Here is a 25362-nt window from a genome sequence, read left to right as displayed (position 1 = left end):
CTAGTGAAAGTCTAATCCCTAGGCCTTGTTCCTAAATACTGCTGCGTTACTACTGCTTGTTTACTGTTTCACTGTGTTACTACTGCTGCAATACTACCACCATCAACCACGCGCCAGTCCTGGACAGCATCAAGTATTTTCTGGCACCATTGCTACTTCTCATATATATTCATACCACCTGTGTTTCACTATCTCTTCGCCGAACTAGTGCACCTATTAGGTGTGTTGGGGATACAAGAGACTTCTTGCTTTGTGGTTGCAGGGTTGTATGAGAGGGATATCTTTGACCTCTTCCTCCCTGAGTTCGATAAACCTTGGGTGATCCACTTAAGGGAAAACTTGCTGTTGTTCTACAAACCTCTGCTCTTGGAGGCCCAACACTGTCTACAGGAAAGGAGGGGGAACGTAGACATCAAGCACTTTTCTGGCGCCGTTGCCGGGGAGGAAAGGTAAAAGGTACTCACACTCCGGATCTCGGCTACTAAGCTATTTCCCGGCGCCGTAAGTACTCGAAGCTATTTCCTTTAGATCCTGCAATTGCATCTTTTTGTTTCTTGTTTACACTAGTTTGGCATAATGGACAACAATGAGCTTTTTATTCTATTTCCTGAGTTAAGACATGGATGGTTTGATCCGAAAATTAAAAAACCCATGGAACATGTTAGCATGAATACTTTGAACACCATTGTTGCTAATAATATGGAAAATTCTAAGCTTGGGGAAGCTGGTTTTGATGAGCATGATCTTTTTAGTCCCCCAAGAATTGAGGAGAAAATTTACTTTGATGATACTTTGCCTCCTATTTATGATGATTATAATGATATTGGTCTTTTGGTGCCACCTACTATGGAGAGTGAATTTGATTATGATTACAATATGCCTCCTATATTTGATGATGAGAATAATAATGATAGCTACTTTGTTGAATTTGCTCCCACTACATCTAATAAAATTGATTATGCTTATGTGGAGAGTAATAATTTTATGCATGAGACTCATGATAAGAATGCTTTATGTGATAGTTATATTGTTGAGTTTGCTCATGACACTACTGAAAGTTATTATGAGAGAGGAAAATATGGTTGTAGAAATTTTCATGTTACTAAAACACCTCTCTATGTGCTGAAATTTTTGAAGCTATACTTGTTTTATCTTCCTATGCTTGTTACTTTGCTCTTCATGAACTTGTTTATTTACAAGATTCCTATGCATAGGAAGCATGTTAGACTTAAATGTGTTTTGGATTTGCCTCTTGATGCTCTCTTTTGCTTCAACTACTATTTCTTATGAGTGCATCATTAAAACTGTTGAGCCCATCTTAATGGCTATAAAGAAAGAACTTCTTGGGAGATAACCCATGTGTTATTTTGCTACAGTACTTTGTTTTATATTTGTGTCTTGGAAGTTGTTTACTACTGTAGCAACCTCTCCTTATCTTAGTTTAGTGTTTTGTTGTGCCAAGTAAAGTCTTTGATAGTAAAGTCAATACTAGATTTGGATTACTGCGCAGAAACTGTTTTCTTGCTGTCACGAATCTGGGCCTAATTCTCTGTAGGTAACTCAGAAAATTATGCCAATTTACGTGAGCGATCCTCAGATATGTACGCAACTTTCATTCAATTTGAGCATTTTCATTTGAGCAAGTCTGGTGCCCTTTTAAAATTCGTCTTTACGGACTGTTCTGTTTTGACAGATTCTGCCTTTTATTTCGCATTGCTTCTTTCGCTGTGTTGGGTGGATTTCTTTGTTCCATTACCTTCCAGTAGCTTTGGGCAATGTCCAGAAGTGTTAAGAATGATTGTGTCACCTCTGAACATGTGAGTTTTTGATTATGCACTAACCCTCTAATGAGTTTGTTTCGAGTTTGGTGTGAAGGAAGTTTTCAAGGGTCAAGAGAGGAGGATGATATACCATGATCAAGGAGAGTGAAAGCTCTAAGCTTGGGGATGCCCTGGTGGTTCATCCCTGCATATTTCAAGAAGACTCAAGCGTCTAAGCTTGGGGATGCCCAAGGCATCCCCTTCTTCATCGACAACATTATCAGGTTCCTCCCTTGAAACTATATTTTTATTCAGTCACATCTTATGTACTTTACTTGGAGCGTCGGTTTGTTTTTGTTTTTGTTTGTGTTTGAATAAATTGGATTGCATCATGCTTGTGTGGGAGAGAGACACGCTCCGCTGGTTCGTATGAACACATGTGTTCTTAGCTTTTAATATTCATGGCGAAGTTTCTTCTTCGTTAAATTGTTATATGGTTGGAATTGGAAAATGATACATGTAGTAATTTGCTATAATGTCTTGGGTAATGTGATACTTGGCAATTGTTGTGCTCATGTTTAAGCTCTTGCATCATATGCTTTGCACCCATTAATGAAGAAATACATAGAGCATGCTAAAATCTGGTTTGCATATTTGGTTTCTCTAAGGTCTAGATAATTTCTAGTATTGAGTTTTGAACAACAAGGAAGACGATGTAGATTCTTATAATGTTTACAATATGTCTTTTATGTGAGTTTTGCTGCACCGGTTCATCCTTGTGTTTGTTTCAAATAAGCCTTGCTAGCCTAAACCTTGTATCGAGAGGGAATACTTCTCATGCATCCAAAATACTTGAGCCAACCACTATGCCATTTGTGTCCACCATACCTACCTACTACATGGTATTTCTCCGCCATTCCAAAGTAAATTGCTTGAGTGCTACCTTTAAAATTCCATTCTTCACCTTTGCAATATATAGCTCATGGGACAAATAGCTTAAAAACTATTGTGGTATTGAATATGTACTTATGCACTTTATCTCTTATTAAGTTGCTTGTTGTGCGATAACCATGTTTCTGGGGACGCCATCAACTATTCTTTGTTGAATATCATGTGAGTTGCTATGCATGTCCGTCTTGTCTGAAGTAAGAGAGATCTACCACCTTTATGGTTGGAGCATGCATATTGTTAGAGAAGAACATTGGGCCGCTAACTAAAGCCATGATTCATGGTGGAAGTTTCAGTTTTGGACATATATCCTCAATCTCATATGAGAATAATAATTGTTGCCACATGCTTATGCATTAAAGAGGAGTCCATTATCTGTTGTCCATGTTGTCCCGGTATGGATGTCTAAGTTGAGAATAATCAAAAGCGAGAAATCCAAAATGCGAGCTTTCTCCTTAGACCTTTGTACAGGCAGCATGGAGGTACCCCATTGTGACACTTGGTTAAAACATGTGCATTGCAATGATCCGGTAGTCCAAGCTAATTAGGACAAGGTGCGGGCACTATTAGTACACTATGCATGAGGCTTGCAACTTATAAGATATAATTTACATGATGCATATGCTTTATTACTACCGTTGACAAAATTGTTTCATGTTTTCAAAATCAAAGCTCTAGCACAAATATAGCAATCGATGCTTTTCCTCTATGGAGGACCATTCTTTTACTTTCAATGTTGAGTCAGTTCACCTATTTCTCTCCACCTCAAGAAGCAAACACTTGTGTGAACTGTGCATTGATTCCTACATACTTGCTTATTGCACTTGTTATATTACTCTATGTTGACAATTATCCATGAGATATACATGTTACAAGTTGAAAGCAACCGCTGAAACTTAATCTTCTTTTATGTTGCTTCAATGCTTTTACTATGAATTATTGCTTTATGAGTTAACTCTTATGCAAGACTTATTGATGCTTGTCTTGAAGTGCTATTCATGAAAAGTCTTTGCTTTATGATTCAGTTGTTTACTCATGTCATTACCATTGTTTTGATCATTGCATTCATTACATATGCTTTACAAATAGTTTGATCAAGATTATGATGGCATGTCACTCCAGAAATTATCTGTGTTATCGTTTTACCTGCTCGGGACGAGCAGAACTAAGCTTGGGGATGCTGATACGTCTCCGACGTATCGATAATTTCTTATGTTCCATGCCACATTATTGATGTTATCTACATGTTTTATGCACACTTTATGTCATATTCGTGCATTTTCTGGAACTAACCTATTAACAAGATGCCGAAGTGCCAGTTCCTGTTTTCTGCTGTTTTTGGTTTCAGAAATCCTAGTAACGAAATATTCTCGGAATTGGACGAAATCAACGCCCAGGTTCCTATTTTCACCGGAAGCATCCAGAACACACGAGAACCACCAGGGAGGGGGCACATGCCCACCAAACCCTAGGCCGGCGCGGCCAGGGGGGGCCCGCGCCACCCTATGGTGTGGGCACCCCTTCGACCCTCCTGCGCCGCCTCTTCGCCTATATAAAGCCTCCGTCGCGAAAACCCTGATGCGTTGGACGAAACCCACAGAAACCTTCCAGAGCCGCCGCCATCGCGAGGCCAAGATCTGGGGGACAGGAGTCTCTGTTCCGGCACGCTGCCGGAGCGGGGAAGTGCCCCCGGAAGGCTTCTCCATCGACACCGCTGCCATCTCCACCGCCATCTTCATCACCGCTGCTGCTCCCATGAGGAGGGAGTAGTTCTCCATCGAGGCTCGGGTCTGTACCGGTAGCTATGTGGTTCATCTCTCCCATGTACCTCAATACAATAATCTCATGAGCTGCTTTACATGATTGAGATTCATATGAGTTTTGTATCACAATTCATCTATGTGCTACTCTAGTGATGTTATTAAAGTAGTTTTATTCCTCCTGCACGTGTGTAAAGGTGACAGTGTGTGCACCGTGTTAGTACTTGGTTTATGCTATGATCATGATCTCTTGTAGATTGCGAAGTTAACTATTGCTATGATAATATTGATGTGATCTATTCCTCCTACATATGCATGAAGGTGACAGTGTGCATGCTATGTTAGTACTTGGTTTAGTCTTTTGATCTATCTTACACTATAAGGTTACTTAAATATGAACAAATTGTGGAGCTTGTTAACTCCGGCATTGAGGGTTCGTGTAATCCTACGCAATGCGTTCATCATCCAACAAAAGTGTAGAGTATGCATTTATCTATTCTGTTATGTGATCAATGTTGAGAGTGTCCACTAGTGAAAGTCTAATCCCTAGGCCTTGTTCCTAAATACTGCTGCGTTACTACTGCTTGTTTACTGTTTCACTGTGTTACTACTGCTGCAATACTACCACCATCAACCACGCGCCAGTCCTGGACAGCATCAAGTATTTTCTGGCACCGTTGCTACTGCTCATATATATTCATACCACCTGTGTTTCACTATCTCTTCGCCGAACTAGTGCACCTATTAGGTGTGTTGGGGATACAAGAGACTTCTTGCTTTGTGGTTGCAGGGTTGCATGAGAGGGATATCTTTGACCTCTTCCTCCCTGAGTTCGATAAACCTTGGGTGATCCACTTAAGGGAAAACTTGCTGCTGTTCTACAAACCTCTGCTCTTGGAGGCCCAACACTGTCTACAGGAAAGGAGGGGGAACGTAGACATCACTATGCATGTTCGTCTTGTCTGAAGTAAGGGCGATTTTCATGATCAAATGGTTTGAGTATGCATATTGTTAGAGAAGAACATTGGGCCGCTAACTAAAACCATGAATCATGGTGGAAGTTTCAGTTTGGACACAAATCCTCAATCTCTTATGAGAATATTATCTGTTGTTGAATGCTTAAGCATTAAAAGAGGAGTCCATTATCTGTTGTTATGTTGTCCCGGTATGGATGTCTAAGTTGAGAATAATCAAAAGCGAGAAATCCAATGCGAACTTTCTCCTTAGACCTCTGTACATGCAGCATAGAGGTACCCTTTGTGACACTTGGTTGAAACATATGTTATGCAATGATAATCCGTGTTAATCCAAGCTAATTAGGACAAGGTGCAGGCACTATTAGTATTCTATGCATGAGGCTTGCAACTTATAGGATGTCTTATACATAACACATATGATTTATTACTACCGTTGACAAAATTATTTCTATGTTTTCAAAATAAAAGCTCTAGCACAAAAACAATAATCCATGCTTCCCTCTGCGAAGGGCCATTCTTCTACTTTATTGTTGAGTCAGTTTACATATTCTTTGTATCTCAGAAGCAAACACTTGTGTCAACTGTGTGCATTGATTCTTACATGTTTACCTATTGCACTTATTATATTGCTTTATGTTGACAATTATCCATGAGATAAACATGTTACAAGTTGAAAGCAATTGCTGAAACTTAATCATCCTTTGTGTTGCTTCAATGCCTTCTACTTTGAATCTATTGCTTTATGAGTTAACTCTTATGCAAGACTTATTGATGCTTGTCTTGAAAGTACTATTCATGAAAAGTCTTTGCTATATGATTCAGTTGTTTAGTCATTATCTTTACCATTGCTTTGAATCACTTAATTCACTTCATATGCTTTACAATAATGTTGATCAAGATTATGTTGGTAGCATGCCACTTAAGAAATTATCCTTGTTATCGTTTACCTACTCGAGGACGAGTAGGAACTAAGCTTGGGGATGCTTGATACGTCTCAAACGTATCTATAATTTCTTATGTTCCATGCTAGTTTTATGACAATACCTACATGTTTTGTTCACACTTTATATCGTTTTGATGCATTTTCCGGAACTAACCTATTGACGAGATGCCGAAGTGCGAGTTCCTGTTTTCTGCTGTTTTTGGTTTCAGAAATCCTAGTAAGGAAATATTCTCGGAATTGGACGAAATCAAGGCCCAGTATCTTATTTCTCCACGAAGCTTCCAGAACACCGGAGAGAGACCAGAGGGGAGCCAGGGGGCCCCACACGCCAGGGTGGCGCAGCCAAGGGGTGGGGCGCGCCCCCCTATTGTGTGGCCCCACCAGGGCCCCTCCGAGGCTGCCCTTCCGCCTACTTAAGGACTCCGTCGCGAAAACCCTAAACGAAAATAAGCCACGGGACGAGAAAAGTTACGCAGCCGCCGCCATCGCGAAGCCAAGATTCGGGGGACAGAAGTCGCTGTTCCGGCACGCCGCCGGGACGGGGAAGTGCCCCCGGAAGGCATCTCCATCGACACCACCGCCATCTTCATCACCGATGCTGTCTCCTATGATGAGGAGGGAGTAGTTCTCCCTCGAGGCTAAGGGCTGTACCGGTAGCTATGTGGTTCATCTCTCTCCCATGTGATCTTTATGTCATCATGAGCTTTGTGATCTAGTTGAATATCATCTATGTGCTACTCTAGTGATGTTATTAAAGTAGTCTATTCCTCCTTCATGATGTAATGGTGACAGTGTGTGCATCATGTAGTACTTGGCGTAGGTTATGATTGTAATCTCGTGTAGATTATGGAGTTAACTATTACTATGATAGTATTGATGTGATCTATTCCCCCTTTCATAGTGTAATGGTGACAGTGTGTGCGCTATGTTAGTTCTCGGTCTAAATTGCAATGATCTATTATGCACTCTAAGGTTACTTAAATATGAACATCGAATGTTGTGGCGCTTGTTAACTCCGGCTTGAGGGAGCTCTTGTAGCCCTACACAATGAATGGTGTTTGTCATCCAACAAGAGAGTGTAGAGAAAGTAGTATTTGTTTATTCAGTTATGTGATCAATGTTGAGAGTGTCCACTAGTGAAAGTATAATCCCTATGCCTTGTTTCCAAATACTGCAATCATCGCTTATTTACTGTTTTACTGCATCTTTACTTCCTGCAGTATTACTACCATCAACTGCACGCCAGCAAGCTATTTTCTGGCGCCGTTACTACTGCTCATATCCATTCATACCACTTGCATTTTACTATCTCTTCGCCGAACTAGTGCACCTATACATCTGACAAGTGTATTAGGTGTGTTGGGGACACAAGAGACTTCTTGTATTGTGATTGCAGGGTTGCTTGAGAGGGATATCTTTGACCTCTTCCTCCCTGAGTTCGATAAACCTTGGGTGATCCACTTAAGGGAAACTTGCTGCTGTTCTACAAACCTCTGCTCTTGGAGGCCCAACACTGTCTACAGGAAAAGAAGCGTGAGTAGACATCAGCGGTCCAGAGGCGGTTCTGAACGGCGAGCCAGGCGAAGAAATGACACTTGGGGGGAGCCCAAGTTTTCCAAACAATTTTCCCGAAGGGGCATGGTAGAGAGGCCAGGAACTGGGCCTTGTAGGCGGAGCTGGCCGAGTAACAACCATTGGGCGACATGGTCCTGGTTATGGAGTCCCTTGTGCCAGGGGATAGTTGTACCGCTGAAAGAAGATCCCAAAGGCTGACGTATTGCTCCAGGTGTTCAACTGTGAAAGAGTCCACATTAATATCTGCAACCCAGGTCTGGCCCTCGAGAGCATCCCGAACCGTCCGGTTCTTTCTCCTAGAAGCTTTGAAGATTAAGGGAGCTAAGTCCTTCGGAGGAGCACCATCCAACCATGAGGAGGACCAGAAGGAAGCCTTGGCACCGTCTCCAATGGTGACCCGGGTAGCGGCGTTGAAAAGGTCTCTGTCGACGGCATCATTACGAGTTTTAGATCCAACCCAAGGTTTTCCCGGCGTCGTCCATTCGTACCACAACCAACGGAGCCTGAGCGCGCGAGAGAATTTTTCCAAGTCCAGAATACCGAGACCGCCGAGCTCCTTGGGGCGACAGAACTTTTGCCAGTTGACCTTGCACTTTCCCCCACTAACAACTTCCTTGCAGGCCCATAACATTCCCCGACTGATCTTAGCAAAAGCCTTCAGGATGCCCTTGTCAGCTCTCAGAGCTGTTAACAAGAAGATAGGCATGGAGGAGAGAACATATTTCACGAGAGCGGTACAGCCCGCCCGATTCAGAAATATTCCCTTCCCAGGGCTCAGCCGTGCTACCGCCTTATCGATGAAAAGTTGGAGATCCGCCCGTCTTAGTCTGCCAAGCGAAAGGGGCAGGCCCAAGTACTTGAGGGGAAATTTAACGGTAGCAGCAGGGAAGTTTGTCAGGGCCGCCGTAAGGTCAATGTCGGAGCATCGAATTGGAGCTATAGAGCTTTTTTGCCACATTTGTCACTATACCGGAGACCTCCCCAAAACTCTGGAGGATGCTAGCTAGAGTAGACACATCGTGCTCCGTGGGGGTCAAGAAAATGGCCGCATCATCCGCATACGGGGTCCTTGCAAGCTGCCGGGCATCTCATGCATTAGTCCATAAACCGTGGCCTTCTCCAGGATTCTCTGAAGGGGGTCGATGGCTATGTCGAAAAGGAGAGGCGAAAGAGGGTCTCCCTGTCGGAGGCCGCGCCCATGAGAGATGTCCTTTCCTGGGATCCCGTTAAGGATGACACGGGAACAAACCGTAGAGAACAAGGTCGACATTAGAGCACGCCATCTTTGGTGGAAGCCCATGCGTTGCATGAGATCTAGCATGCAATCCCAGCGAACAGAGTCGAAAGCCTTGGCGATATCAAGCTTGATGAGGAGGGCTGAGGTTTTGCTGCAATGAAGTTGGCGGGCTGTGTTTCTGACATACATGAAATTGTCATGGATGGTTCTGGATTTGATGAAAGCGCTCTGGCTGAGAGACACGATGTCATTCATCTTAGGACTTAGCCGGCGGGCCATAGCCTTGGCGATGATCTTCGGGACCACATGAATGAGACTAAAGGGACGGAAATCAGTGATGGACTCCCCCGTCCTTTTTTGGGAGCAACACGATGTTAGCAGTGTTGATGATGTGGAAGTTGGACGCCGACAATTCAGAGAAAGCGTTGATGGCCCTCATGAGATCGTCCTTGATGATATCCCAGCAAGAGCGGAAAAAGGAGATGGAAAAACCATCAGGGCCTGGGGCCTTATCCGCTGGCATGTCATCAATCGCCTCCTTGATCTCGGAAATGGAGAAAGGTAGCCCAAGGTCCTCCAGAGAATGAACGATGGGGTTCAAAACGGCCCAGTTAAAATCCAGAAGACGGGGCGGAGGGCGGCCTAAAGCTTGGGAGAAGTGATCAAGAATGAGCTTCTCCTTGTCCTCATGAGTTGTAGACCATCCATTATTATGCTTAAGCCTCATAATGAAGTTCTTGCGTTTCCTCGCATTAAACGCAGGTGGAAGAACTTTGTGTTGGCGTCACCCTCTCGAAGAACAGGGAAAGGTCCCGAAGGACCTGGAAATCTGCATTAACCATTCAATGGTGGGTGTACAATTACATCAAGGCCCTTGAAAATAAAATAAAATACAACATGGCCCATAGTTTTTGCGTAGAACACCCTAAAACAAATTGCAAGAAAGCAATCGAGTCCTTGTGTTCCGCTGGAGAAGAACAAGAACTGAACGCAGCCGCTTCTACCACTACTGGGGACGAAACCACTTGGAGTAGTACAAGCTCTTGATCCTGCTTCAGAGTTGAAGAAGATCCTCATCTTGAGGATGACAATCTCAAGCACCTCGTGCTCGAGCGCGGCAAGCATATGGCTGAAGATAGCGGCATCAACATCTTGTCGTAGCTTGGGATCCGCCACATCAACCGCAGATTCCATGAACTCCCTCCACCAGCTTCCATAAGTAGAAGCTATCGAGCTCCCCTCTTCATCTCCCTCGCCACCACAGCCGACCATGAGAAGAGGACGAGCAAGAAAGCCACAAACTAGAAGCAGACAACGCTTATTGATCGAGCCCTGTCGCCTCGGAATCCTTCTCTGTGTCCTCCCTCCTCGGAAGCACAGAAGAGAAGGTCGACTGCGACCGCCTCTTGCCGCGCCAGAGCAGCAGAATGCGGAAGCTCCTTCCCATAACCTTATTGACGGAGATCCTCAGGACGTTCTTCTCCAACCCCGGGCATGCTCGCCACATGACGCACTAGATATGGGCGGGACGATCTCGTGCTCTACTCCCATGCGCCATATAGGACCAAACTGACCTAGATCTGCACCTACTATGTACACTACGGTGGTTGGCGCCACTCCTTAGCCCATCTTCGGTGGCATCACCACCGAGAAGAGCCTTTGGATCGGCCCGGGAGAGATGAGAGCTCTCCCAACCTACTATAGTGATGAGAGAGAAGAGAAGGGGGAGAATGTGAGCCCGTGGCTGGTTTATCCAAGATAGCAATATGTGCGGACTGGAGCCTGCTGCCACGCTTGCGTGTTGGCCTCACGGTCCAGTCGGACGCGACGTATTTGTGCTCTTCGGTTGTACCAGTACCTATACTGATGTGCACTGGATCGATATGTTACCTTCCTCGTTGTCTTGGCTTCAAAAATAAATCTGGCGAAGGGAATTAAGTCTACTACCTATGGAGCCTTTTCATAGAAGTTGAGTATACCATGTGGTAGAAAAATAATCTTGAGACATAGTTTCTCGTAAATTTGTAATCATAAAAGACAAATTTTGAACAACGCATTTTCTCGTGTGAATATGTTGTGCTTCATTTCTTCAAGTAATACAATGTGATTCACAAAGAAGAAGAGGGAAATAAACCGCCAGCTGAATTATTTGGTTTATTTTTTTGTTACGCATTTGAAATGCATGAATTTTTCATGTTTCTGAAAACGAAAACTATTTAGTATTATTTTTAAGTCAAAACGAAAACTAAATTTTACAATCCACTAATCTGGCGCGTCGAACGATCGAATCCTCATCGCACGCCAAACCGACCAGGAACCTGACTAACCCGACCGGCTAACCCAACCCGCAAATCTCAATCGGAGCCGCCCGCCCCCCCTCTCCCCAAACCCTCGCCCTCCCCAAGCTCGCCGCCGCCGCCGGCCGCCTCCGCACCACCGGCCGCCATGGCTCGTAACGAGGAGAAGGCGCAATCCATGCTGAACCGCTTCATCACGATGAAGCAGGACGAGAAGCGCAAGCCCCGGGAGCGCCGGCCCTACCTGGCCTCCGAGTGCCGGGACCTCGCCGACGCCGACCGCTGGCGCGGCGAGATCCTGCGCGAGATCGGCGTCAAGGTCGCCGAGATCCAGAACGAGGGCCTCGGCGAGCACCGCCTGCGGGACCTCAACGACGAGATCAACAAGCTCCTCCGCGAGCGCGGCCACTGGGAGCGCCGCATCCTCGAGCTCGGCGGCCGCGACTACTCCCGCAGCTCCAACGCCGCGCTCATGACCGACCTGGACGGCAACATCGTCGCCATCCCCAACCCCTCCGGCCGAGGACCGGGGTACCGCTACTTCGGCGCGGCCAAGAAGCTCCCCGGCGTCCGCGAGCTGTTCGACAAGCCACCTGAGGTCCGCAAGCGCCGCACCCGCTACGAAATCCACAAGCGCATCAACGCCGGGTACTACGGATACTATGACGACGAGGACGGCGTGCTTGAGCCCCTTGAGGCCGCTGCCGAGAAGCGCATGAGGGACGAGGTTGTCACGGAGTGGCACCGCGTGGAGAAGGTGCGCCGGGAGGCCATGAAGAATGTGGTGAGTGGCGAGGTGGCCGCGCCAGGTGGGCGTGGTGGGGAGACTGCTAGGGAGGTGCTGATCGAGGAGGTGGAGGAGGAGGTTGAGGAGGAGAGGAGGCTGGAGGAGGAGAAGATGGAAAGGGAGAGGGGCGAAGAGGCTGGCAGGGAGTTTATCGCACATGTGCCTCTTCCTGATGAGAAGGAAATCGAGCGGATGGTGCTAGAGAAGAAGAAGAAGGAGCTGCTCAGCAAGTACACTAGCGATACCCTGCAAGGCGAGCAGAAGGAGGCCAAGGAGATGCTCAATGTGCAACGCTAGGAGAGACGTATGTCCTTGTTTATCTTGGCTCTAGTAAATTATTTAACTGATGTAGTCTTCTTGACTAGGCATGTATCCATGATACTTTACCATTAAGACTGCTTTAGATATCTTTGGTTGCCGTGTAATTTGTTTGTTCTCATTTACTGTTAGTACCTTCATTATGCAAACGGTTCAATTTTATGAGGCAAAGCCTGTTCAGTTGTGCATTATGCGATCTATCATCTGCATTGTATTATTGATTGTTTGTGTGTGTGTTTGATTTTCGAAAGTTGTGCTGAAAGTCATGGTATCAACAGCTGAATACTCTGCTTGATCCTGAGTTGAATTTGTATACGGTATGATGGTTTGGCCTTAGTCGTGTGTACTGCTTATTTAATTCGCTGCCCTGATTAGTTGTCTTTATAAATCTTGTTTAAAACTGGTATAATTTGGTACCTTGCTCCAAATGAGCAATTGTTTCAGTAGCAGATCATTCATGTGCTGAAATATGAGTGTGATCAACAAATTATAATGTCAAATTCATTATACATTGCTATATTAGTTATAAATGGTCTGTGGGCTTATTTTGTTAAACCGTATCTCATAGCTGTGGTAGTTCATTTAGTTAAGTTTACTGCAGCTATTTTGTATTTACGCCGGTGAGTTATCCTATGCAATGAGAAAGCACTTTGTGCTTCCTTTAAATTTTTTGAAACCTACAACTAATATTGGTTAAAGTTGATGATTGTTGTGAATGTTCTTTTGACCTATCAAGTTGGATATTAAAATGTATGCAATTCAGCTTAAAAAGTGTAACTCAAGTACCTAGTTCGCTGTGGGGTGTTTTTTAAAAAACAAACTTGCGGGGTGTGTTTTCCTGATCTTTTTTAGAAGATCTTTCCTGATAATTTGATGAGCTGTTTTTCTTTCATGAGCCATGGTGCATCAGGGAAAGCATGTTCGGCTGTGCAACATGTGATCTGCCATTTGCATTGTATTATTGATTTTGTGTGTGCTTGCGTTTTGAAAGTTTTGCTCAAAGTCATTGTATCGACAGCTGAATACCCTGCTGGGGCCTGAGTTAAATTTGTAATATGGTATGATGGTTTGACCTTAGATGTGAATACTGTTTATCTGATTTGCGGCCTTCGATTAATTGTGTTAATAAGTTGAATCTGGTGAAATTCGGTATCATGCTCCAAATAAGCAATTGTATTTGTTAGAAGATCATTCATATGCTGAAATATGAGCGTAAGCTGTAAATTGATATGTCAAAACTATATACATCCACGGATCCACCATATCAGTGATAAATGGTTCCATGCTTATTGTTTAGTTAAATTGTGTCTGAAAGTAGTTCATTTTGTTAGCTATTCTGTATTTTCTGCCTATGAGTTGTCATACACATTGAGATAGCACTTTGTGCTTCCTTTAAAAACCATTTAAATCCTACTACTTAGAGTATTGCTTGAAGTGATAATTGTTGTGAATGTTCTTTTGGCCTATCAAGTTGATATTCAAAAACTATGTGTAAAGCTTTGCACAAATGAATGCTTATAGTTCCTGATTAGTGATCCCATTTCTAAAATATTCGTATTTGACTTGGTGACTTGTTATTACTGTGCAACCCAAGCACTTTGTTCACTGTGGAATGTGTTTTTTGTAGGCTGGAACATGGTCTTTTATACCCTGTTCCTGGTCTTTTTTCCCTGATTGTTTTTGGAGGATTTTTTCCTGATAATCTAATGAGCTGTTTCTCTTCATGAATCATGGTGCATCAGTGAAACTGTGATTTGAGCTTATCGCCTTTTTTATGTACACAGCTATATAGTCACATCATCTCTAAATCTGCTATATCTTCCTTTTTATTAGGTTGATCGCTGTCGAATCCTTACCATTCATGGCTTTGAGACTCTGGCACTCAGTACTGAAGTGTGAGGTCTGTGCAGTGATGTGCAAGCTTGACGCAATCCTAGAAGATCTGATGCGAAAAATACTGAAACGCTCCCCTTCAATCATGTTGATCGATGTGATGTTTATTAGCTCAGAATGAGTGATATTGAGTGGGTGAAGGCTAACCTGAGGTTCTGGTGGTGCATGCACCGTCACTGAACATGTATGTGTTTGGTCACACTTGTCATGTACAAGTACAACCATTGTCTACAGCCACTGGTCTATTTCTCAGAAAGTTCACTCATAAGAGAAGTCGGATCTTGCCGTTGATGCACTCTCTCGCGACCATATTGCAAGCTCTTTTGAGCATTCAAAGTTTACAGATGTAACCATCTATTTTGTTACAGAAGTGATTTTTTAGAAGACCTATACTATAAACACATCTATTAAGGAGATGGTGCAGATTTGGCTGTGAAACGCTAGTAAGGGGATGTTGTGCATTGTGTCTATGTACGAATTATATGCATTGTGATTTGTTACGTGTAAGCTCTTTGTGAAGCATATTGGCAGAACGATATCTTTGTTAAGCATCTTGGCAGAATGATACATGTCAAGTTGTCAACGCATGCAGGCAGTGAGGCGAAGCATGCTTTGAAATTTACAGATGCAGCCATTACAGCACCGATTTTTGACCAACACTAACCCTGGAACATACGCTCCTGTTACGATGCTGAATCGCAAAACAAGATTGGTGCAAATTTGGCTTAGGAATGCCATGCAAACAGGCAAGGATCCAGTACTAAGCACCTCCAGCTGCACCACATGAAGGTGTAAATGTAAGGACGAATTTAAAGGGAAAATGGGAGTGACAAATCTGCATGGAACCTATCGTATTGCCAGGACTTTTCCTTTCTCTCACAGAACTGGACACAGCAATTTACTTGAAAATTTTACTTAAGCTAAAAGCTGCCAATGAACAAAGAGAGCATAACACATGATGCAACAAAGTCTAGTTCATAAAATGTAAATCAGTAAGAACATAAGCGGGCAACAAGAACTGTACCAAATGGTAACAACAACATTTGGTATTGCTAACAAATAATACCTACCCTGACGGAAAAGAAAAACTGAAATGACCTAAACTAGCTACCTAAGCCACCAGTAGTTATATATATCAAAATTGCTCATTTTATAAATGCTGCACCATCCATCAACCGTCATCCAACTACAGAGTGCATGGCGAAGTACATATCCATCTCCGTCCATGTCAATTTGATTGATGCACCAGGCTACCAACCGGTTGTTTTGAAGCAAACTTGGTCCAACTTTGTACTTATCTTAAATTATGATCATCTCAAAATCCGCCTGACTTCTTTTGTAGAATTTCCTCAAACCTGGTATCTGAGATTGACAACATCTGGTTCAGAATCAACCTCACCCCGCAACCAGTCATCCGAGCATACCGAGGTTTTATCCGCAGCTCTAAGCTGTACCCAAAGTACTGGGGGAATTTCACAAGCTCATTCCTTGGGTACCCCAATGTCAGGAAATACTCGTATTTGGGAAGCAAATTCTCTTGCAAGCTGAGTGTGTGGATAATCCCAAATCTATTTACCATAATGCCAATTTCTTCGATGCTGAACTCCCTGTCCAGGAAAAACTGTGTGATTGGTTTCAGCTTTGACTCTACGTTCAGACCAAAAGCCTGGGGGCATTTCTGAATAAGAGATGCAGCATCTGCCCCGATCGACCGGAAGTATTCAGCAGTTGGTCTGAGGTTGTCGTTGACACTATAGCTCATGAGATGAGGACATCGTGTCAGGATCTTGCCAATGTTTTCCTTAGAAACTCCTAGTTCTGTAAGGTAACTCACGGTTATCTCCACCTTCGCCCTGCTATATGTGAGAAATGCAGGGAACCGGCAAATCACCTTGCTCCACTGAGCCTGGTTGACACCAATATTCTCCATATAGGACATCATAGGTTTCAGATTATCTGTCAAACTGATTCCACATAGCTGAGGCCTCTTCCTGATGATTCCGGGTATGCTTGACCTCTGCACACCAAGTTCAAGCAGTAGTTCCACCAGAGGCTTTATCTTGCGATCCACATTGTAATATGCAAATGCTGGGAACTTGCGCACGACATTCTTTATTTCTTCGTGATCCATGCCCAAGTCCAACAAGTAGAGCACTAGCTCAGGGAGGGCTCCCTCTGAGGTTGGTGTGCTTACTCGAGCAACTGCCTTCTGCTTATTTGAGCTCGTTGGTGTAAGTATCATTGAGTAAGACAAGGATTCCCTTTCTGCGGCAAAAGGATCAGGGAAGTTCTCCACCACCTCAACCAAGCTATCTCCATGCTCTTTCGAAAGAGCTTCTAGATATGGAAGGAGAGCATCTCTGATCTCAGGTGTACTCAGCTCCCTTCCTAAAGATAAATATGTTATGAAAATTTCATAACCAACAAAACACAAGTAAACAAACAGCAATCTGAAGACGCAAACCTTCAGCGTATCGAGATCTGTAAGCAATCTGGAGCTTTGAGATGAGGTGCTCAACGAATCCATCTGATTTGTTGGCGATCCGTGCAGCTACCGCACTTCTCAAACCTTTCTGCCTTAAGAACAGAGATAGCACAGCTTTCGCTTCCTCCCTTTCTGCAGCAATCAACCTTGAGCGAGCAGTCGTGGTGCTTTGGGCACTAGCTACCAGTAAATCATCAGCATCTGCAACACATAGAGTTCATGCAGAACATAAATATAACATGCGTATGTCACATACTCCCAAGGAGGAGATATGTTAAGGGATAAATAGATAACCTCACATGATTGTGCATTGCAAATGGGAAGTTGTCTGGAGATGAGAGTGTAAAGCCTGTATAAACAGAAGACGGCTATCAGTAACTACTGAAGTATGGTACGAAAAGCTTACAAGAGTAAACATATATAGAACACTGCCTAACGTTTGGCAACAGATTGGTGGATTTTTGTCTCAGGGGGAGTACACCAATAAACTATGTCACACATTTTTTTCTTGAGGCCATTCTAATCGGGCCCTAGTAAACTCAATCGACCATTTCTCGTCTGCTTATACAGTGATTTATACCCATACGTTTTACTATGATAGTGTTAAAAATCTTGACCAAGATTTGCGCCAGCCCACTCTCTCCAACTGCAGGACATCCACCACACTGTATAACCCAAAGGAAATTTCGCACAAGTTCCTATTTCTGCTCTACATGTGGTAAACTGGTAACTTGTAACGGAACAAATGCCATTACGAGCGGCAGCGGCGCGCCACCGACAGCTCCTGGGCGTCGGCGTTGACGGGATCCAGAAGGACTTCTCTGTAATTTTGCCTTTGTTTCTGGACCTTTCTGTAAGAACGGAGTATTAATATCACTATCTTCTTCCGCAAAAAAAAAAAAAAAAAAAAAATGCCATTACGAGCGAGCGAGCGAGACGGGAAGCGAGCTTACCTGCAGGAGGAAGGGGAGAGGACGAGCCTCCACGGCGGAAGCATCCTGCCACGGGGCTCGCACGGGGCCAAGCGGAGGCTGAGGCGCGGGGCTGCCTGCAGGCTCGTCATCGCCGCCGGACGGCCGAGGAAGTGAGGCGCCGGGCGGAGAGTGGTGAAGGACAGAGTAAATGAGAGGTGAGGGCGAAGCTGTTTGGGACTTTGGACTTGGGGTTTTATCTTGTTTCTTTTCACAAATAGACCCCTGGAAATGAAATATCTCCATCTTCCATGAAAATGAGGGAAATTAAAGGGTTCTTTCTACGGTATGCAAACCAGCCTCTGATAACTTGTAAAGCACCATTGCGCGGCTTAAAATGATCAATAGAAGCACAAGTTCTTTTAATTAATCTTAGGACAACATATGGCATGCTTTTGTGGATCAAAGAAAGTAGTAAAGACTTGAAAGTAATTGCTCAGGTAGAAAAATGGGTGTATCTTTGAACCCTTCTTTTGACTTATGTTACGATGTCTAGCAAAAGTAATTTCACACTATTTCTCCCCCTTTGAATTTTCCGAAACAAGTAGAGATGACCCAACGTTTCAGCTCTATGACTCGCATGTTTCTAAAGCCTTGGGCTTAGGGGGAAACGATACAGTGTCCAAAAGGTTGATTGGTAATACCATGTGATTTCAATCCTTCAAAATACCTACAAAATCCCTTTGAAAACACCTACAAAATCAAACAACCCACACATCCTAAGGATTCTACTCCTTCAAAATTACTACATAAACCCTTTGACCAAAGATGGATAGACATTGCTGCAAACAAAAAATTCTCTGAAAATAACAGTGAAATGCCCATTTTCCAGCAGTACTCGTATTCGAAACAACAGCTGGATCAAGCTGACTTGTAATCTCTGGATATTATCACCGTCAGCTTTTGGCATATCCATCCATACCCTCTAGCGGCGGAGTTAGCATCAACGACGAGGGGGCACCTCAAAAGATGCACAAGTTCAACAATTTACAAAGATATCAGTTTAACACTTCACTCAGATACTTCAGAGAATAGCCAACATATTATTTCCATTCACATCACCATGAATTCTCAGCTACACACATGCCAAAATTTCACCGAACTTAAAAGACTACAAGGAAGACAAGGTTTCGTGGACCAGAAAACATGGAGCAGTTTCAGTTCAACGCTAGCTAATGAACCTAATCCTTCCAACCTGAAATACTTCCCACCAGTAGTCAACATGTCGATGGTTTGTTGATCGGCATTTTGGAGTTCACATCTTCATCAGTCTCACCAGACAGGGTTCCCTTCTGAAGATGTTCCTTCACCTTGCGATATTCATCATAGTGAGCCTTCCGGTGTTCTTCAAAATCTGCAAATGAGCATGTTTAGAACTTCTGCTTATGAACGAAAGATAATAAATGTCAGATGGTATTTCCAGAGTTCGAAAAACTCGTTGCAGGTTGCAACTCATCTTGTTCATCAGCAAACATCCCGTTTTAAACATTCAACTGATTAGATAAAGAACATATAAGATAATTTTTTCAATTTTTTTAGACTTGGGAAGCACTAACCTACTGATTTCCTTGCTATCAAGAGCAGAAAATTTGGTTTACTATCACCATACTTTTTATTTTCATTAGATCAAAACATGATTGAACTGAGCACAAAAGCAACCAGGATTTTTAGGATAAAAAAAACGGTTGTGCTATGTCTCAGTCGATTGAGAAATTGTTATGTCTCAGTCACCCAAAAAAAAGTGCAACCAAAAAATGCAACTCGTTTCTAGTTGCACTTTTCTTTGAACAGCGGTTGCACTTTTCTGAGCTGAAGACTTCAGAAAATCTCAGTGGACGGCTCGAGCTTAAATTGGTACTATGATTTACATGACTAGATAAAAAAAACATGATTGAACTGCACAAAAGCAACCTGGCTAAAGAAAGGTCATGGGCTTGGTATTATTCACATGACAAGTATACCATGGTATGTTGGTAACAGGGTGAATTGTAAATAGCGTCTGAAGCTAGCAATTAAATCAGTCAATAAGTGACACTTCACATAAGATGTGCAGATCATGGTATCAGATAAATTTATCAGCACCGTAGGCATACAACTGAATTATCCCTGTCATATTCTCATCTTTTCTGTATGCATTGTAACAAGCAAAAACAGAGTGTGGCATATGTGCTATATTAAGACTGTATGCAACTGGAATCACAAGGAATAACATAAGAACAAGAATATCAAGTGCTGCTGAAAATGATAAGATGGCAGTGAAATGGATATCTGGTCCAATGGTCGTTAATAAAACATTGCAGAAGACGAACCTTTGTCTTGATTTACAGCTTCTTCTTCATTACCACATGACTCCCAATTATCTCTTGCTGAAAATTTTCCACTAGAAACAGCTTCCATCAAGGCACTTGTTATGGCGTCAGCACGAGATGATTTATCCACCGACTCTTCAATACATATTTCTGGTGACACAGGTCCTTAATATCAGAAGTAATCATCGAATGCATGCTATATGGAATGATTTTCATGCGATATAGTATATGATAGAAAGGCAGGATTCTGTGTGCAGGCTCCAGATCACAAAACCTTCATCTTCGTCAATGATGGGGTGGTACGGTGTCTTAGGCTCTGTGATTTTCTCTCTTTCAGGTTTAGTTGACTCAATATCATTCAGGTTCTCTTCATCCCATTTCACACGGCCTCTGCAATCATTTTGACGGCACTTTTAAACTTTCAAGCGTCATCAGATAATTACTTGGAACAAGCAGTAAAGAAACTGAGATGTCACTGACCTCGCCTTTCTGGATTCGCTAGCTTTCATTGTGGTAGAAGGCACGAGAAGCAAAGAGTGCTTGAGACCCTGCAATGCATTAAAATGTGAACATCTCAAAGAAAACAAAGTTGCTGAGTATTAAGGCGTGGGCTTGGTAGTGAACCATCATTCCCGAATAATCGACTATCCATATCTGCTAAAAACCACATCAGCCCACATCAAAGGAGATACAAAGAACTCGATATGGCGTGAAAGGTCGCGCAGAGAAATCTGTGAAGCATGGACGGCAACCATTCGATCACACTATGGGACATCTGGTATTATTATTTTTGAACTAAATCCCACAATAATCAAAGATGGTAGTACTACCTAAAGATTCGCCATGGTAGACAGAAATCGAAACACCAAAAGCATCCCCCTTGCGATTCTAGAAGGATGCCTTTTATTCGAGTCGAGTCGACGGGAACAAGCAACTAGGGATTGTGCCGAAAAGAAAACTGAACTGCGGCTCGCGAGCGATGGCGTGCGTGCCTCCTGATTGAGACAGCTTCCGCGGTAGAAGAAGAGGAAGGGGATAGAAAAGTACCTCGCCGGCGGCCGACGGGGTAGAGGATTTCTTTTTAGGGAAGATGGGGGAAGGGGATTTCGGGGTAAGCAGGAAACGCAAAGCTGTGACGACGGGAGAAAATAGTATTATTGGAGAGGGGGTCGTGGGTGTGGCGTGTGCGAGTAAATTATGTATAGGTACCACTTGGGGAACAGTTTCAAGTTGGTACCATCTTTGGTAATTTCAACAAGTAAATGCAACTTCTGGGGCAACTGCTAAGAGCATCTCTACTCGTCTCCCCGACGAGGCCTCCGGCGAGCGTTTTTTCCATCCGGACGGCGTAATTCGGCCCAGTCGCGCCCCCGGTTCCTCGTTTTCGTCCGGATTTGGGCCTAAATTCATCCGGCGATCCCACGCCATCCCCGGCCCCCCGGGGAGCGCTCGGGGAGTCCGGACGAAAGGAAAGCGCGGGAAACACCGAGGAAACTTCCCGCGCGTCTGGTGGCCCCAACTTGTCGGCGAGAGAAACCGATCGTCGTCCTCATCGCATCGTCTTCCGCGTGCTGTAAAGCTCGCCGCCGATGCATTCGCCGGCCACGCGGCGAGTTAATGTCGTCGTCTTCCGCGCACGCATCGTCTTCCGCGCGCACTAAAGGCTGCCGCCGGTCAGCTCGCCGCGGACGCGTCGCATTCCACGCGTCATTAATCACCCGCGCCAGTGATACGCGTTCAACACGCGTCCGTTGGGAACCCCAAGAGGAAGGTGTGATGCGTACAGCGGCAAGTTTCCCTCAGTATGAAACCAAGGTTATCGAACCAGTAGGAGCCAAGAAGCACGTTGAAGGTTGATGGCGGCGGGATGTAGTGCGGCGCAACACCAGGGATTCCGGCGCCAACGTGGAACCTGCACAACACAACCAAAATACTTTGCCCCAACGAAACAGTGAGGTTGTCAATCTCACCGACTTGCTGTAACAAAGGATTAACCGTATTGTGTGGAAGATGATTGTTTGCAGAAAACAGTAGAACAAAGTATTGCGAGAGATTGTATTTCGGTAAAGAGAATTGGACCGGGGTCCACAGTTCACTAGAGGTGTCTCTCCCATAAGATAAACGACATGTTGGGTGAACAAATTACGCTTGGGCAATTGACAAATAAAGAGGGCATGACCATGCACATACATATCATGATGAGTATAGTGAGATTTAATTGGGCATTACGACAAAGTACATAGACCGCCATCCAACTGCATCTATGCCTAAAAAGTTCACCTTCAGGTTATCATCCGAACCCCCTCCAGTATTAAGTTGCAAAGCAACAGACAATTGCATTAAGTATGGTGCGTAATGTAATCAACAACTACATCCTTAGACATAGCATCAATGTTTTATCCCTAGTGGCAACAGCACAACACAACCTTAGAACTTTCACATCCTTTGTCCCGGTGTCAATGCAGGCATGAACCCACTATCGAGCATAAATACTCCCTCTTGGAGTTACAAGCATCTACTTGGCCAGAGCATCTACTAGTAACGGAGAGCATGCAAGATCATAAACAACACATAGATATAACTTTGATAATCAACATAACAAGTATTCTCTATTCATCGGATCCCAACAAACGCAACATATAGAATTACAGATAGATGATCTTGATCATGTTAGGCAGCTCACAAGATCCGACAATGATAGCACAATGGGGAGAAGACAACCATCTAGCTACTGCTATGGACCCATAGTCCAGGGGTAGACTACTCACACATCACTCCGGAGGCGACCATGGCGGCGTAGAGTCCTCCGGGAGATGATTCCCCTCTCCGGCAGGTGCCGGAGGCGATCTCCTGGATCCCCCGAGATGGGATCGGCGTTGGCGGCGTCTCTGGAAGGTTTTCCGTATCGTGGCTCTCGGTACTGGGGGTTTCGCAACGGAGGCTATTTGTAGGCGGAAGGGCAGGTCAAGAGGCGGCACGGGGGCCCCACACCACAGGGCCGCGCGGCCAAGGGGGGGCCGCGCCGCCCTATGGTTTGGGCGCCTCGTGGCCCAACTTCGTCTCCTCTTCGGACTTCTGGAAGCTTCGTGGTAAAATAGGCCCCTGGGCGTTGATTTCGTCCAATTCCGAGAATATTTCGTTAATAGGATTTCTGAAACCAAAAACAATGAAACAAAGAATCGGCACTTCAGCATCTTGTTAATAGGTTAGTTCCAGAAAATGCACGAATATGACATAAAGTGTGCATAAAACATGTAGATAACATCAATAATGTGGCATGGAACATAAGAAATTATCGATACGTCGGAGGCGTATCAGCATCCCCAAGCTTAGTTCTGCTCGTCCCGAGCAGGTAAAACGATAACACAGATAATTTCTGGAGTGACATGCCATCATAACCTTGATCATACTATTTGTAAAGCATATGTAGTGAATGTAGCGATCAAAACAATGTATATGACATGAGTAAACAAGTGAATCATAAAGCAAAGACTTTTCATGAATAGCACTTCAAGACAAGCATCAATAAGTCTTGCATAAGAGTTAACTCATAAAGCAATAATTCATAGTAAAAGCATTGAAGCAACACAAAAGAAGATTAAGTTTCAGCGGTTGCTTTCAACTCATAACATGTATATCTCATGGATATTGTCAACATAGAGTAATATAATAAGTGCAATAAGCAAGTATGTAGGAATCAATGCACAGTTCACCCAAGTGTTTGCTTCTTGAGGTGGAGAGAAATAGGTGAACTGACTCAACATTGAAAGTAAAAGAATGGTCCTCATAGAGGAAAAGCATCGATTGCTATATTTGTGCTAGAGCTTTGATTTTGAAAACATGAAACAATTTTGTCAACGGTAGTAATAAAGCATATGTATCATGTAAATTATATCTTATAAGTTGCAAGCCTCATGCATAGTATACTAATAGTGCCCGCACCTTGTCCTAATTAGCTTGGACTACCGGATCATCATAATGCACATGTTTTAACCAAGTGTCACAAAGGGGTACCTCTATGCACTTTGTACAAAGGTCTAAGGAGAAAGCTCGCATTTGGATTTCTCGCTATTGATTATTCTCAACTTAGACATCCATACCGGGACAACATAGACAACAGATAATGGACTCCTCTTTTATGCATAAGCATGTAACAACAATTAATAATTTTCTCATTTGAGATTGAGGATATATGTCCAAAACTGAAACTTCTACCATGGATCATGGCTTTAGTTAGCGGCCCAATGCTCTTCTCTAACAATATGCATGCTTAACCATAAGGTGGTAGATCTCTCTTACTTCAGACAAGACGGACATGCATAGCAACTCACATGAAATTCAACAATGAGTAGTTGATGGCGTCCCCAGTGAACATGGTTATCGCACAACAAGCAACTTAATAAGAGATAAAGTGCATAAGTACATATTCAATACCAAAATAGTTTTTAAGCTATTTGTCCCATGAGCTATATATTGCAAAGGTGAATGATGGAATTTTAAAGGTAGCACTCAAGCAATTTACTTTGGAATGGCGGAAAAATACCATGTAGTAGGTAGGTATGGTGGACACAAATGGCATAGTGGTTGGCTCAAGTATTTAGGATGCATGAGAAGTATTCCCTCTCGATACAAGGTTTAGGCTAGCAAGGCTTATTTGAAACAAACACAAGGATGAACCGGTGCAGCAAAACTCACATAAAAGACATATTGAAAACATTATAAGACTCTACACCGTCTTCCTTGTTGTTCAAACTCAATACTAGAAATTATCTAGACCTTAGAGAAACCAAATATGCAAACCAAATTTTAGCATGCTCTATGTATTTCTTCATTAATGGGTGCAAAGCATATGATGCAAGAGCTTAAACATGAGCACAACAATTGCCAAGTATCACATTACCCAAGACATTTATAGCAATTACTACATGTATCATTTTCCAATTCCAACCATATAACAATTTAACGAAGAAGAAACTTCGCCATGAATACTATGAGTAGAAACTAAGGACATACTTGTCCATATGCTACAGCGGAGCGTGTCTCTCTCCCATAAAGTGAATGCTAGGATCCATTTTATTCAAACAAAACAAAAAACAAAAACA

The 25362-nt window shown here is 43.6% G+C and overlaps 3 protein-coding genes across 4 annotated transcripts; 1 reads left to right on the top strand and 2 right to left on the bottom strand.

The window, feature by feature from the left end:
- Positions 1-11537: 11537 nt before the first annotated feature.
- Positions 11538-14995, top strand: LOC127307257 (uncharacterized). Its single transcript, XM_051337982.2, has 2 exons — positions 11538-12588; positions 14436-14995. Exon 1 carries the CDS (start codon positions 11646-11648, stop codon positions 12579-12581), a length of 936 nt encoding a protein of 311 aa, XP_051193942.1. The 5' UTR covers positions 11538-11645; the 3' UTR covers positions 12582-12588; positions 14436-14995.
- A 456-nt stretch (positions 14996-15451) lies between these two features.
- On the bottom strand, positions 15452-18130 carry LOC127307258 (transcription termination factor MTERF5, chloroplastic). Its single transcript, XM_051337984.2, has 4 exons — positions 17934-18130; positions 17280-17329; positions 16960-17181; positions 15452-16883 (listed from the first exon to the last, which is right to left on the bottom strand). The coding sequence occupies exons 1-4, from the start codon at positions 18041-18043 to the stop codon at positions 15811-15813; spliced, it is 1455 nt and encodes a 484-aa protein (XP_051193944.1). The 5' UTR covers positions 18044-18130; the 3' UTR covers positions 15452-15810.
- An 819-nt stretch (positions 18131-18949) lies between these two features.
- On the bottom strand, positions 18950-21276 carry LOC127307259 (protein phosphatase inhibitor 2). Of its 2 annotated transcripts, none has more exons than XM_051337986.2 (5): positions 21091-21276; positions 20741-20808; positions 20535-20650; positions 20261-20410; positions 18950-19305 (listed from the first exon to the last, which is right to left on the bottom strand). In XM_051337986.2, the coding sequence occupies exons 2-5, from the start codon at positions 20767-20769 to the stop codon at positions 19169-19171; spliced, it is 432 nt and encodes a 143-aa protein (XP_051193946.1). In that variant the 5' UTR covers positions 20770-20808; positions 21091-21276; the 3' UTR covers positions 18950-19168. The 2 variants fall into 2 exon arrangements, with proteins under 2 accessions (XP_051193946.1, XP_051193945.1); XM_051337985.2 differs by lacking the exon at positions 21091-21276 and adding an exon at positions 20885-21058.
- Between the last annotated feature and the right edge of the window lie 4086 nt (positions 21277-25362).

The sequence above is a fragment of the Lolium perenne genome, chromosome 6, assembly GCF_019359855.2.
Source record: "Lolium perenne isolate Kyuss_39 chromosome 6, Kyuss_2.0, whole genome shotgun sequence".
Taxonomy (NCBI): Eukaryota; Viridiplantae; Streptophyta; class Magnoliopsida; order Poales; family Poaceae; genus Lolium; species Lolium perenne.
Note: the sequence above shows the minus strand (reverse complement) of the source record. Positions and strands in the feature narration are given on the sequence as shown.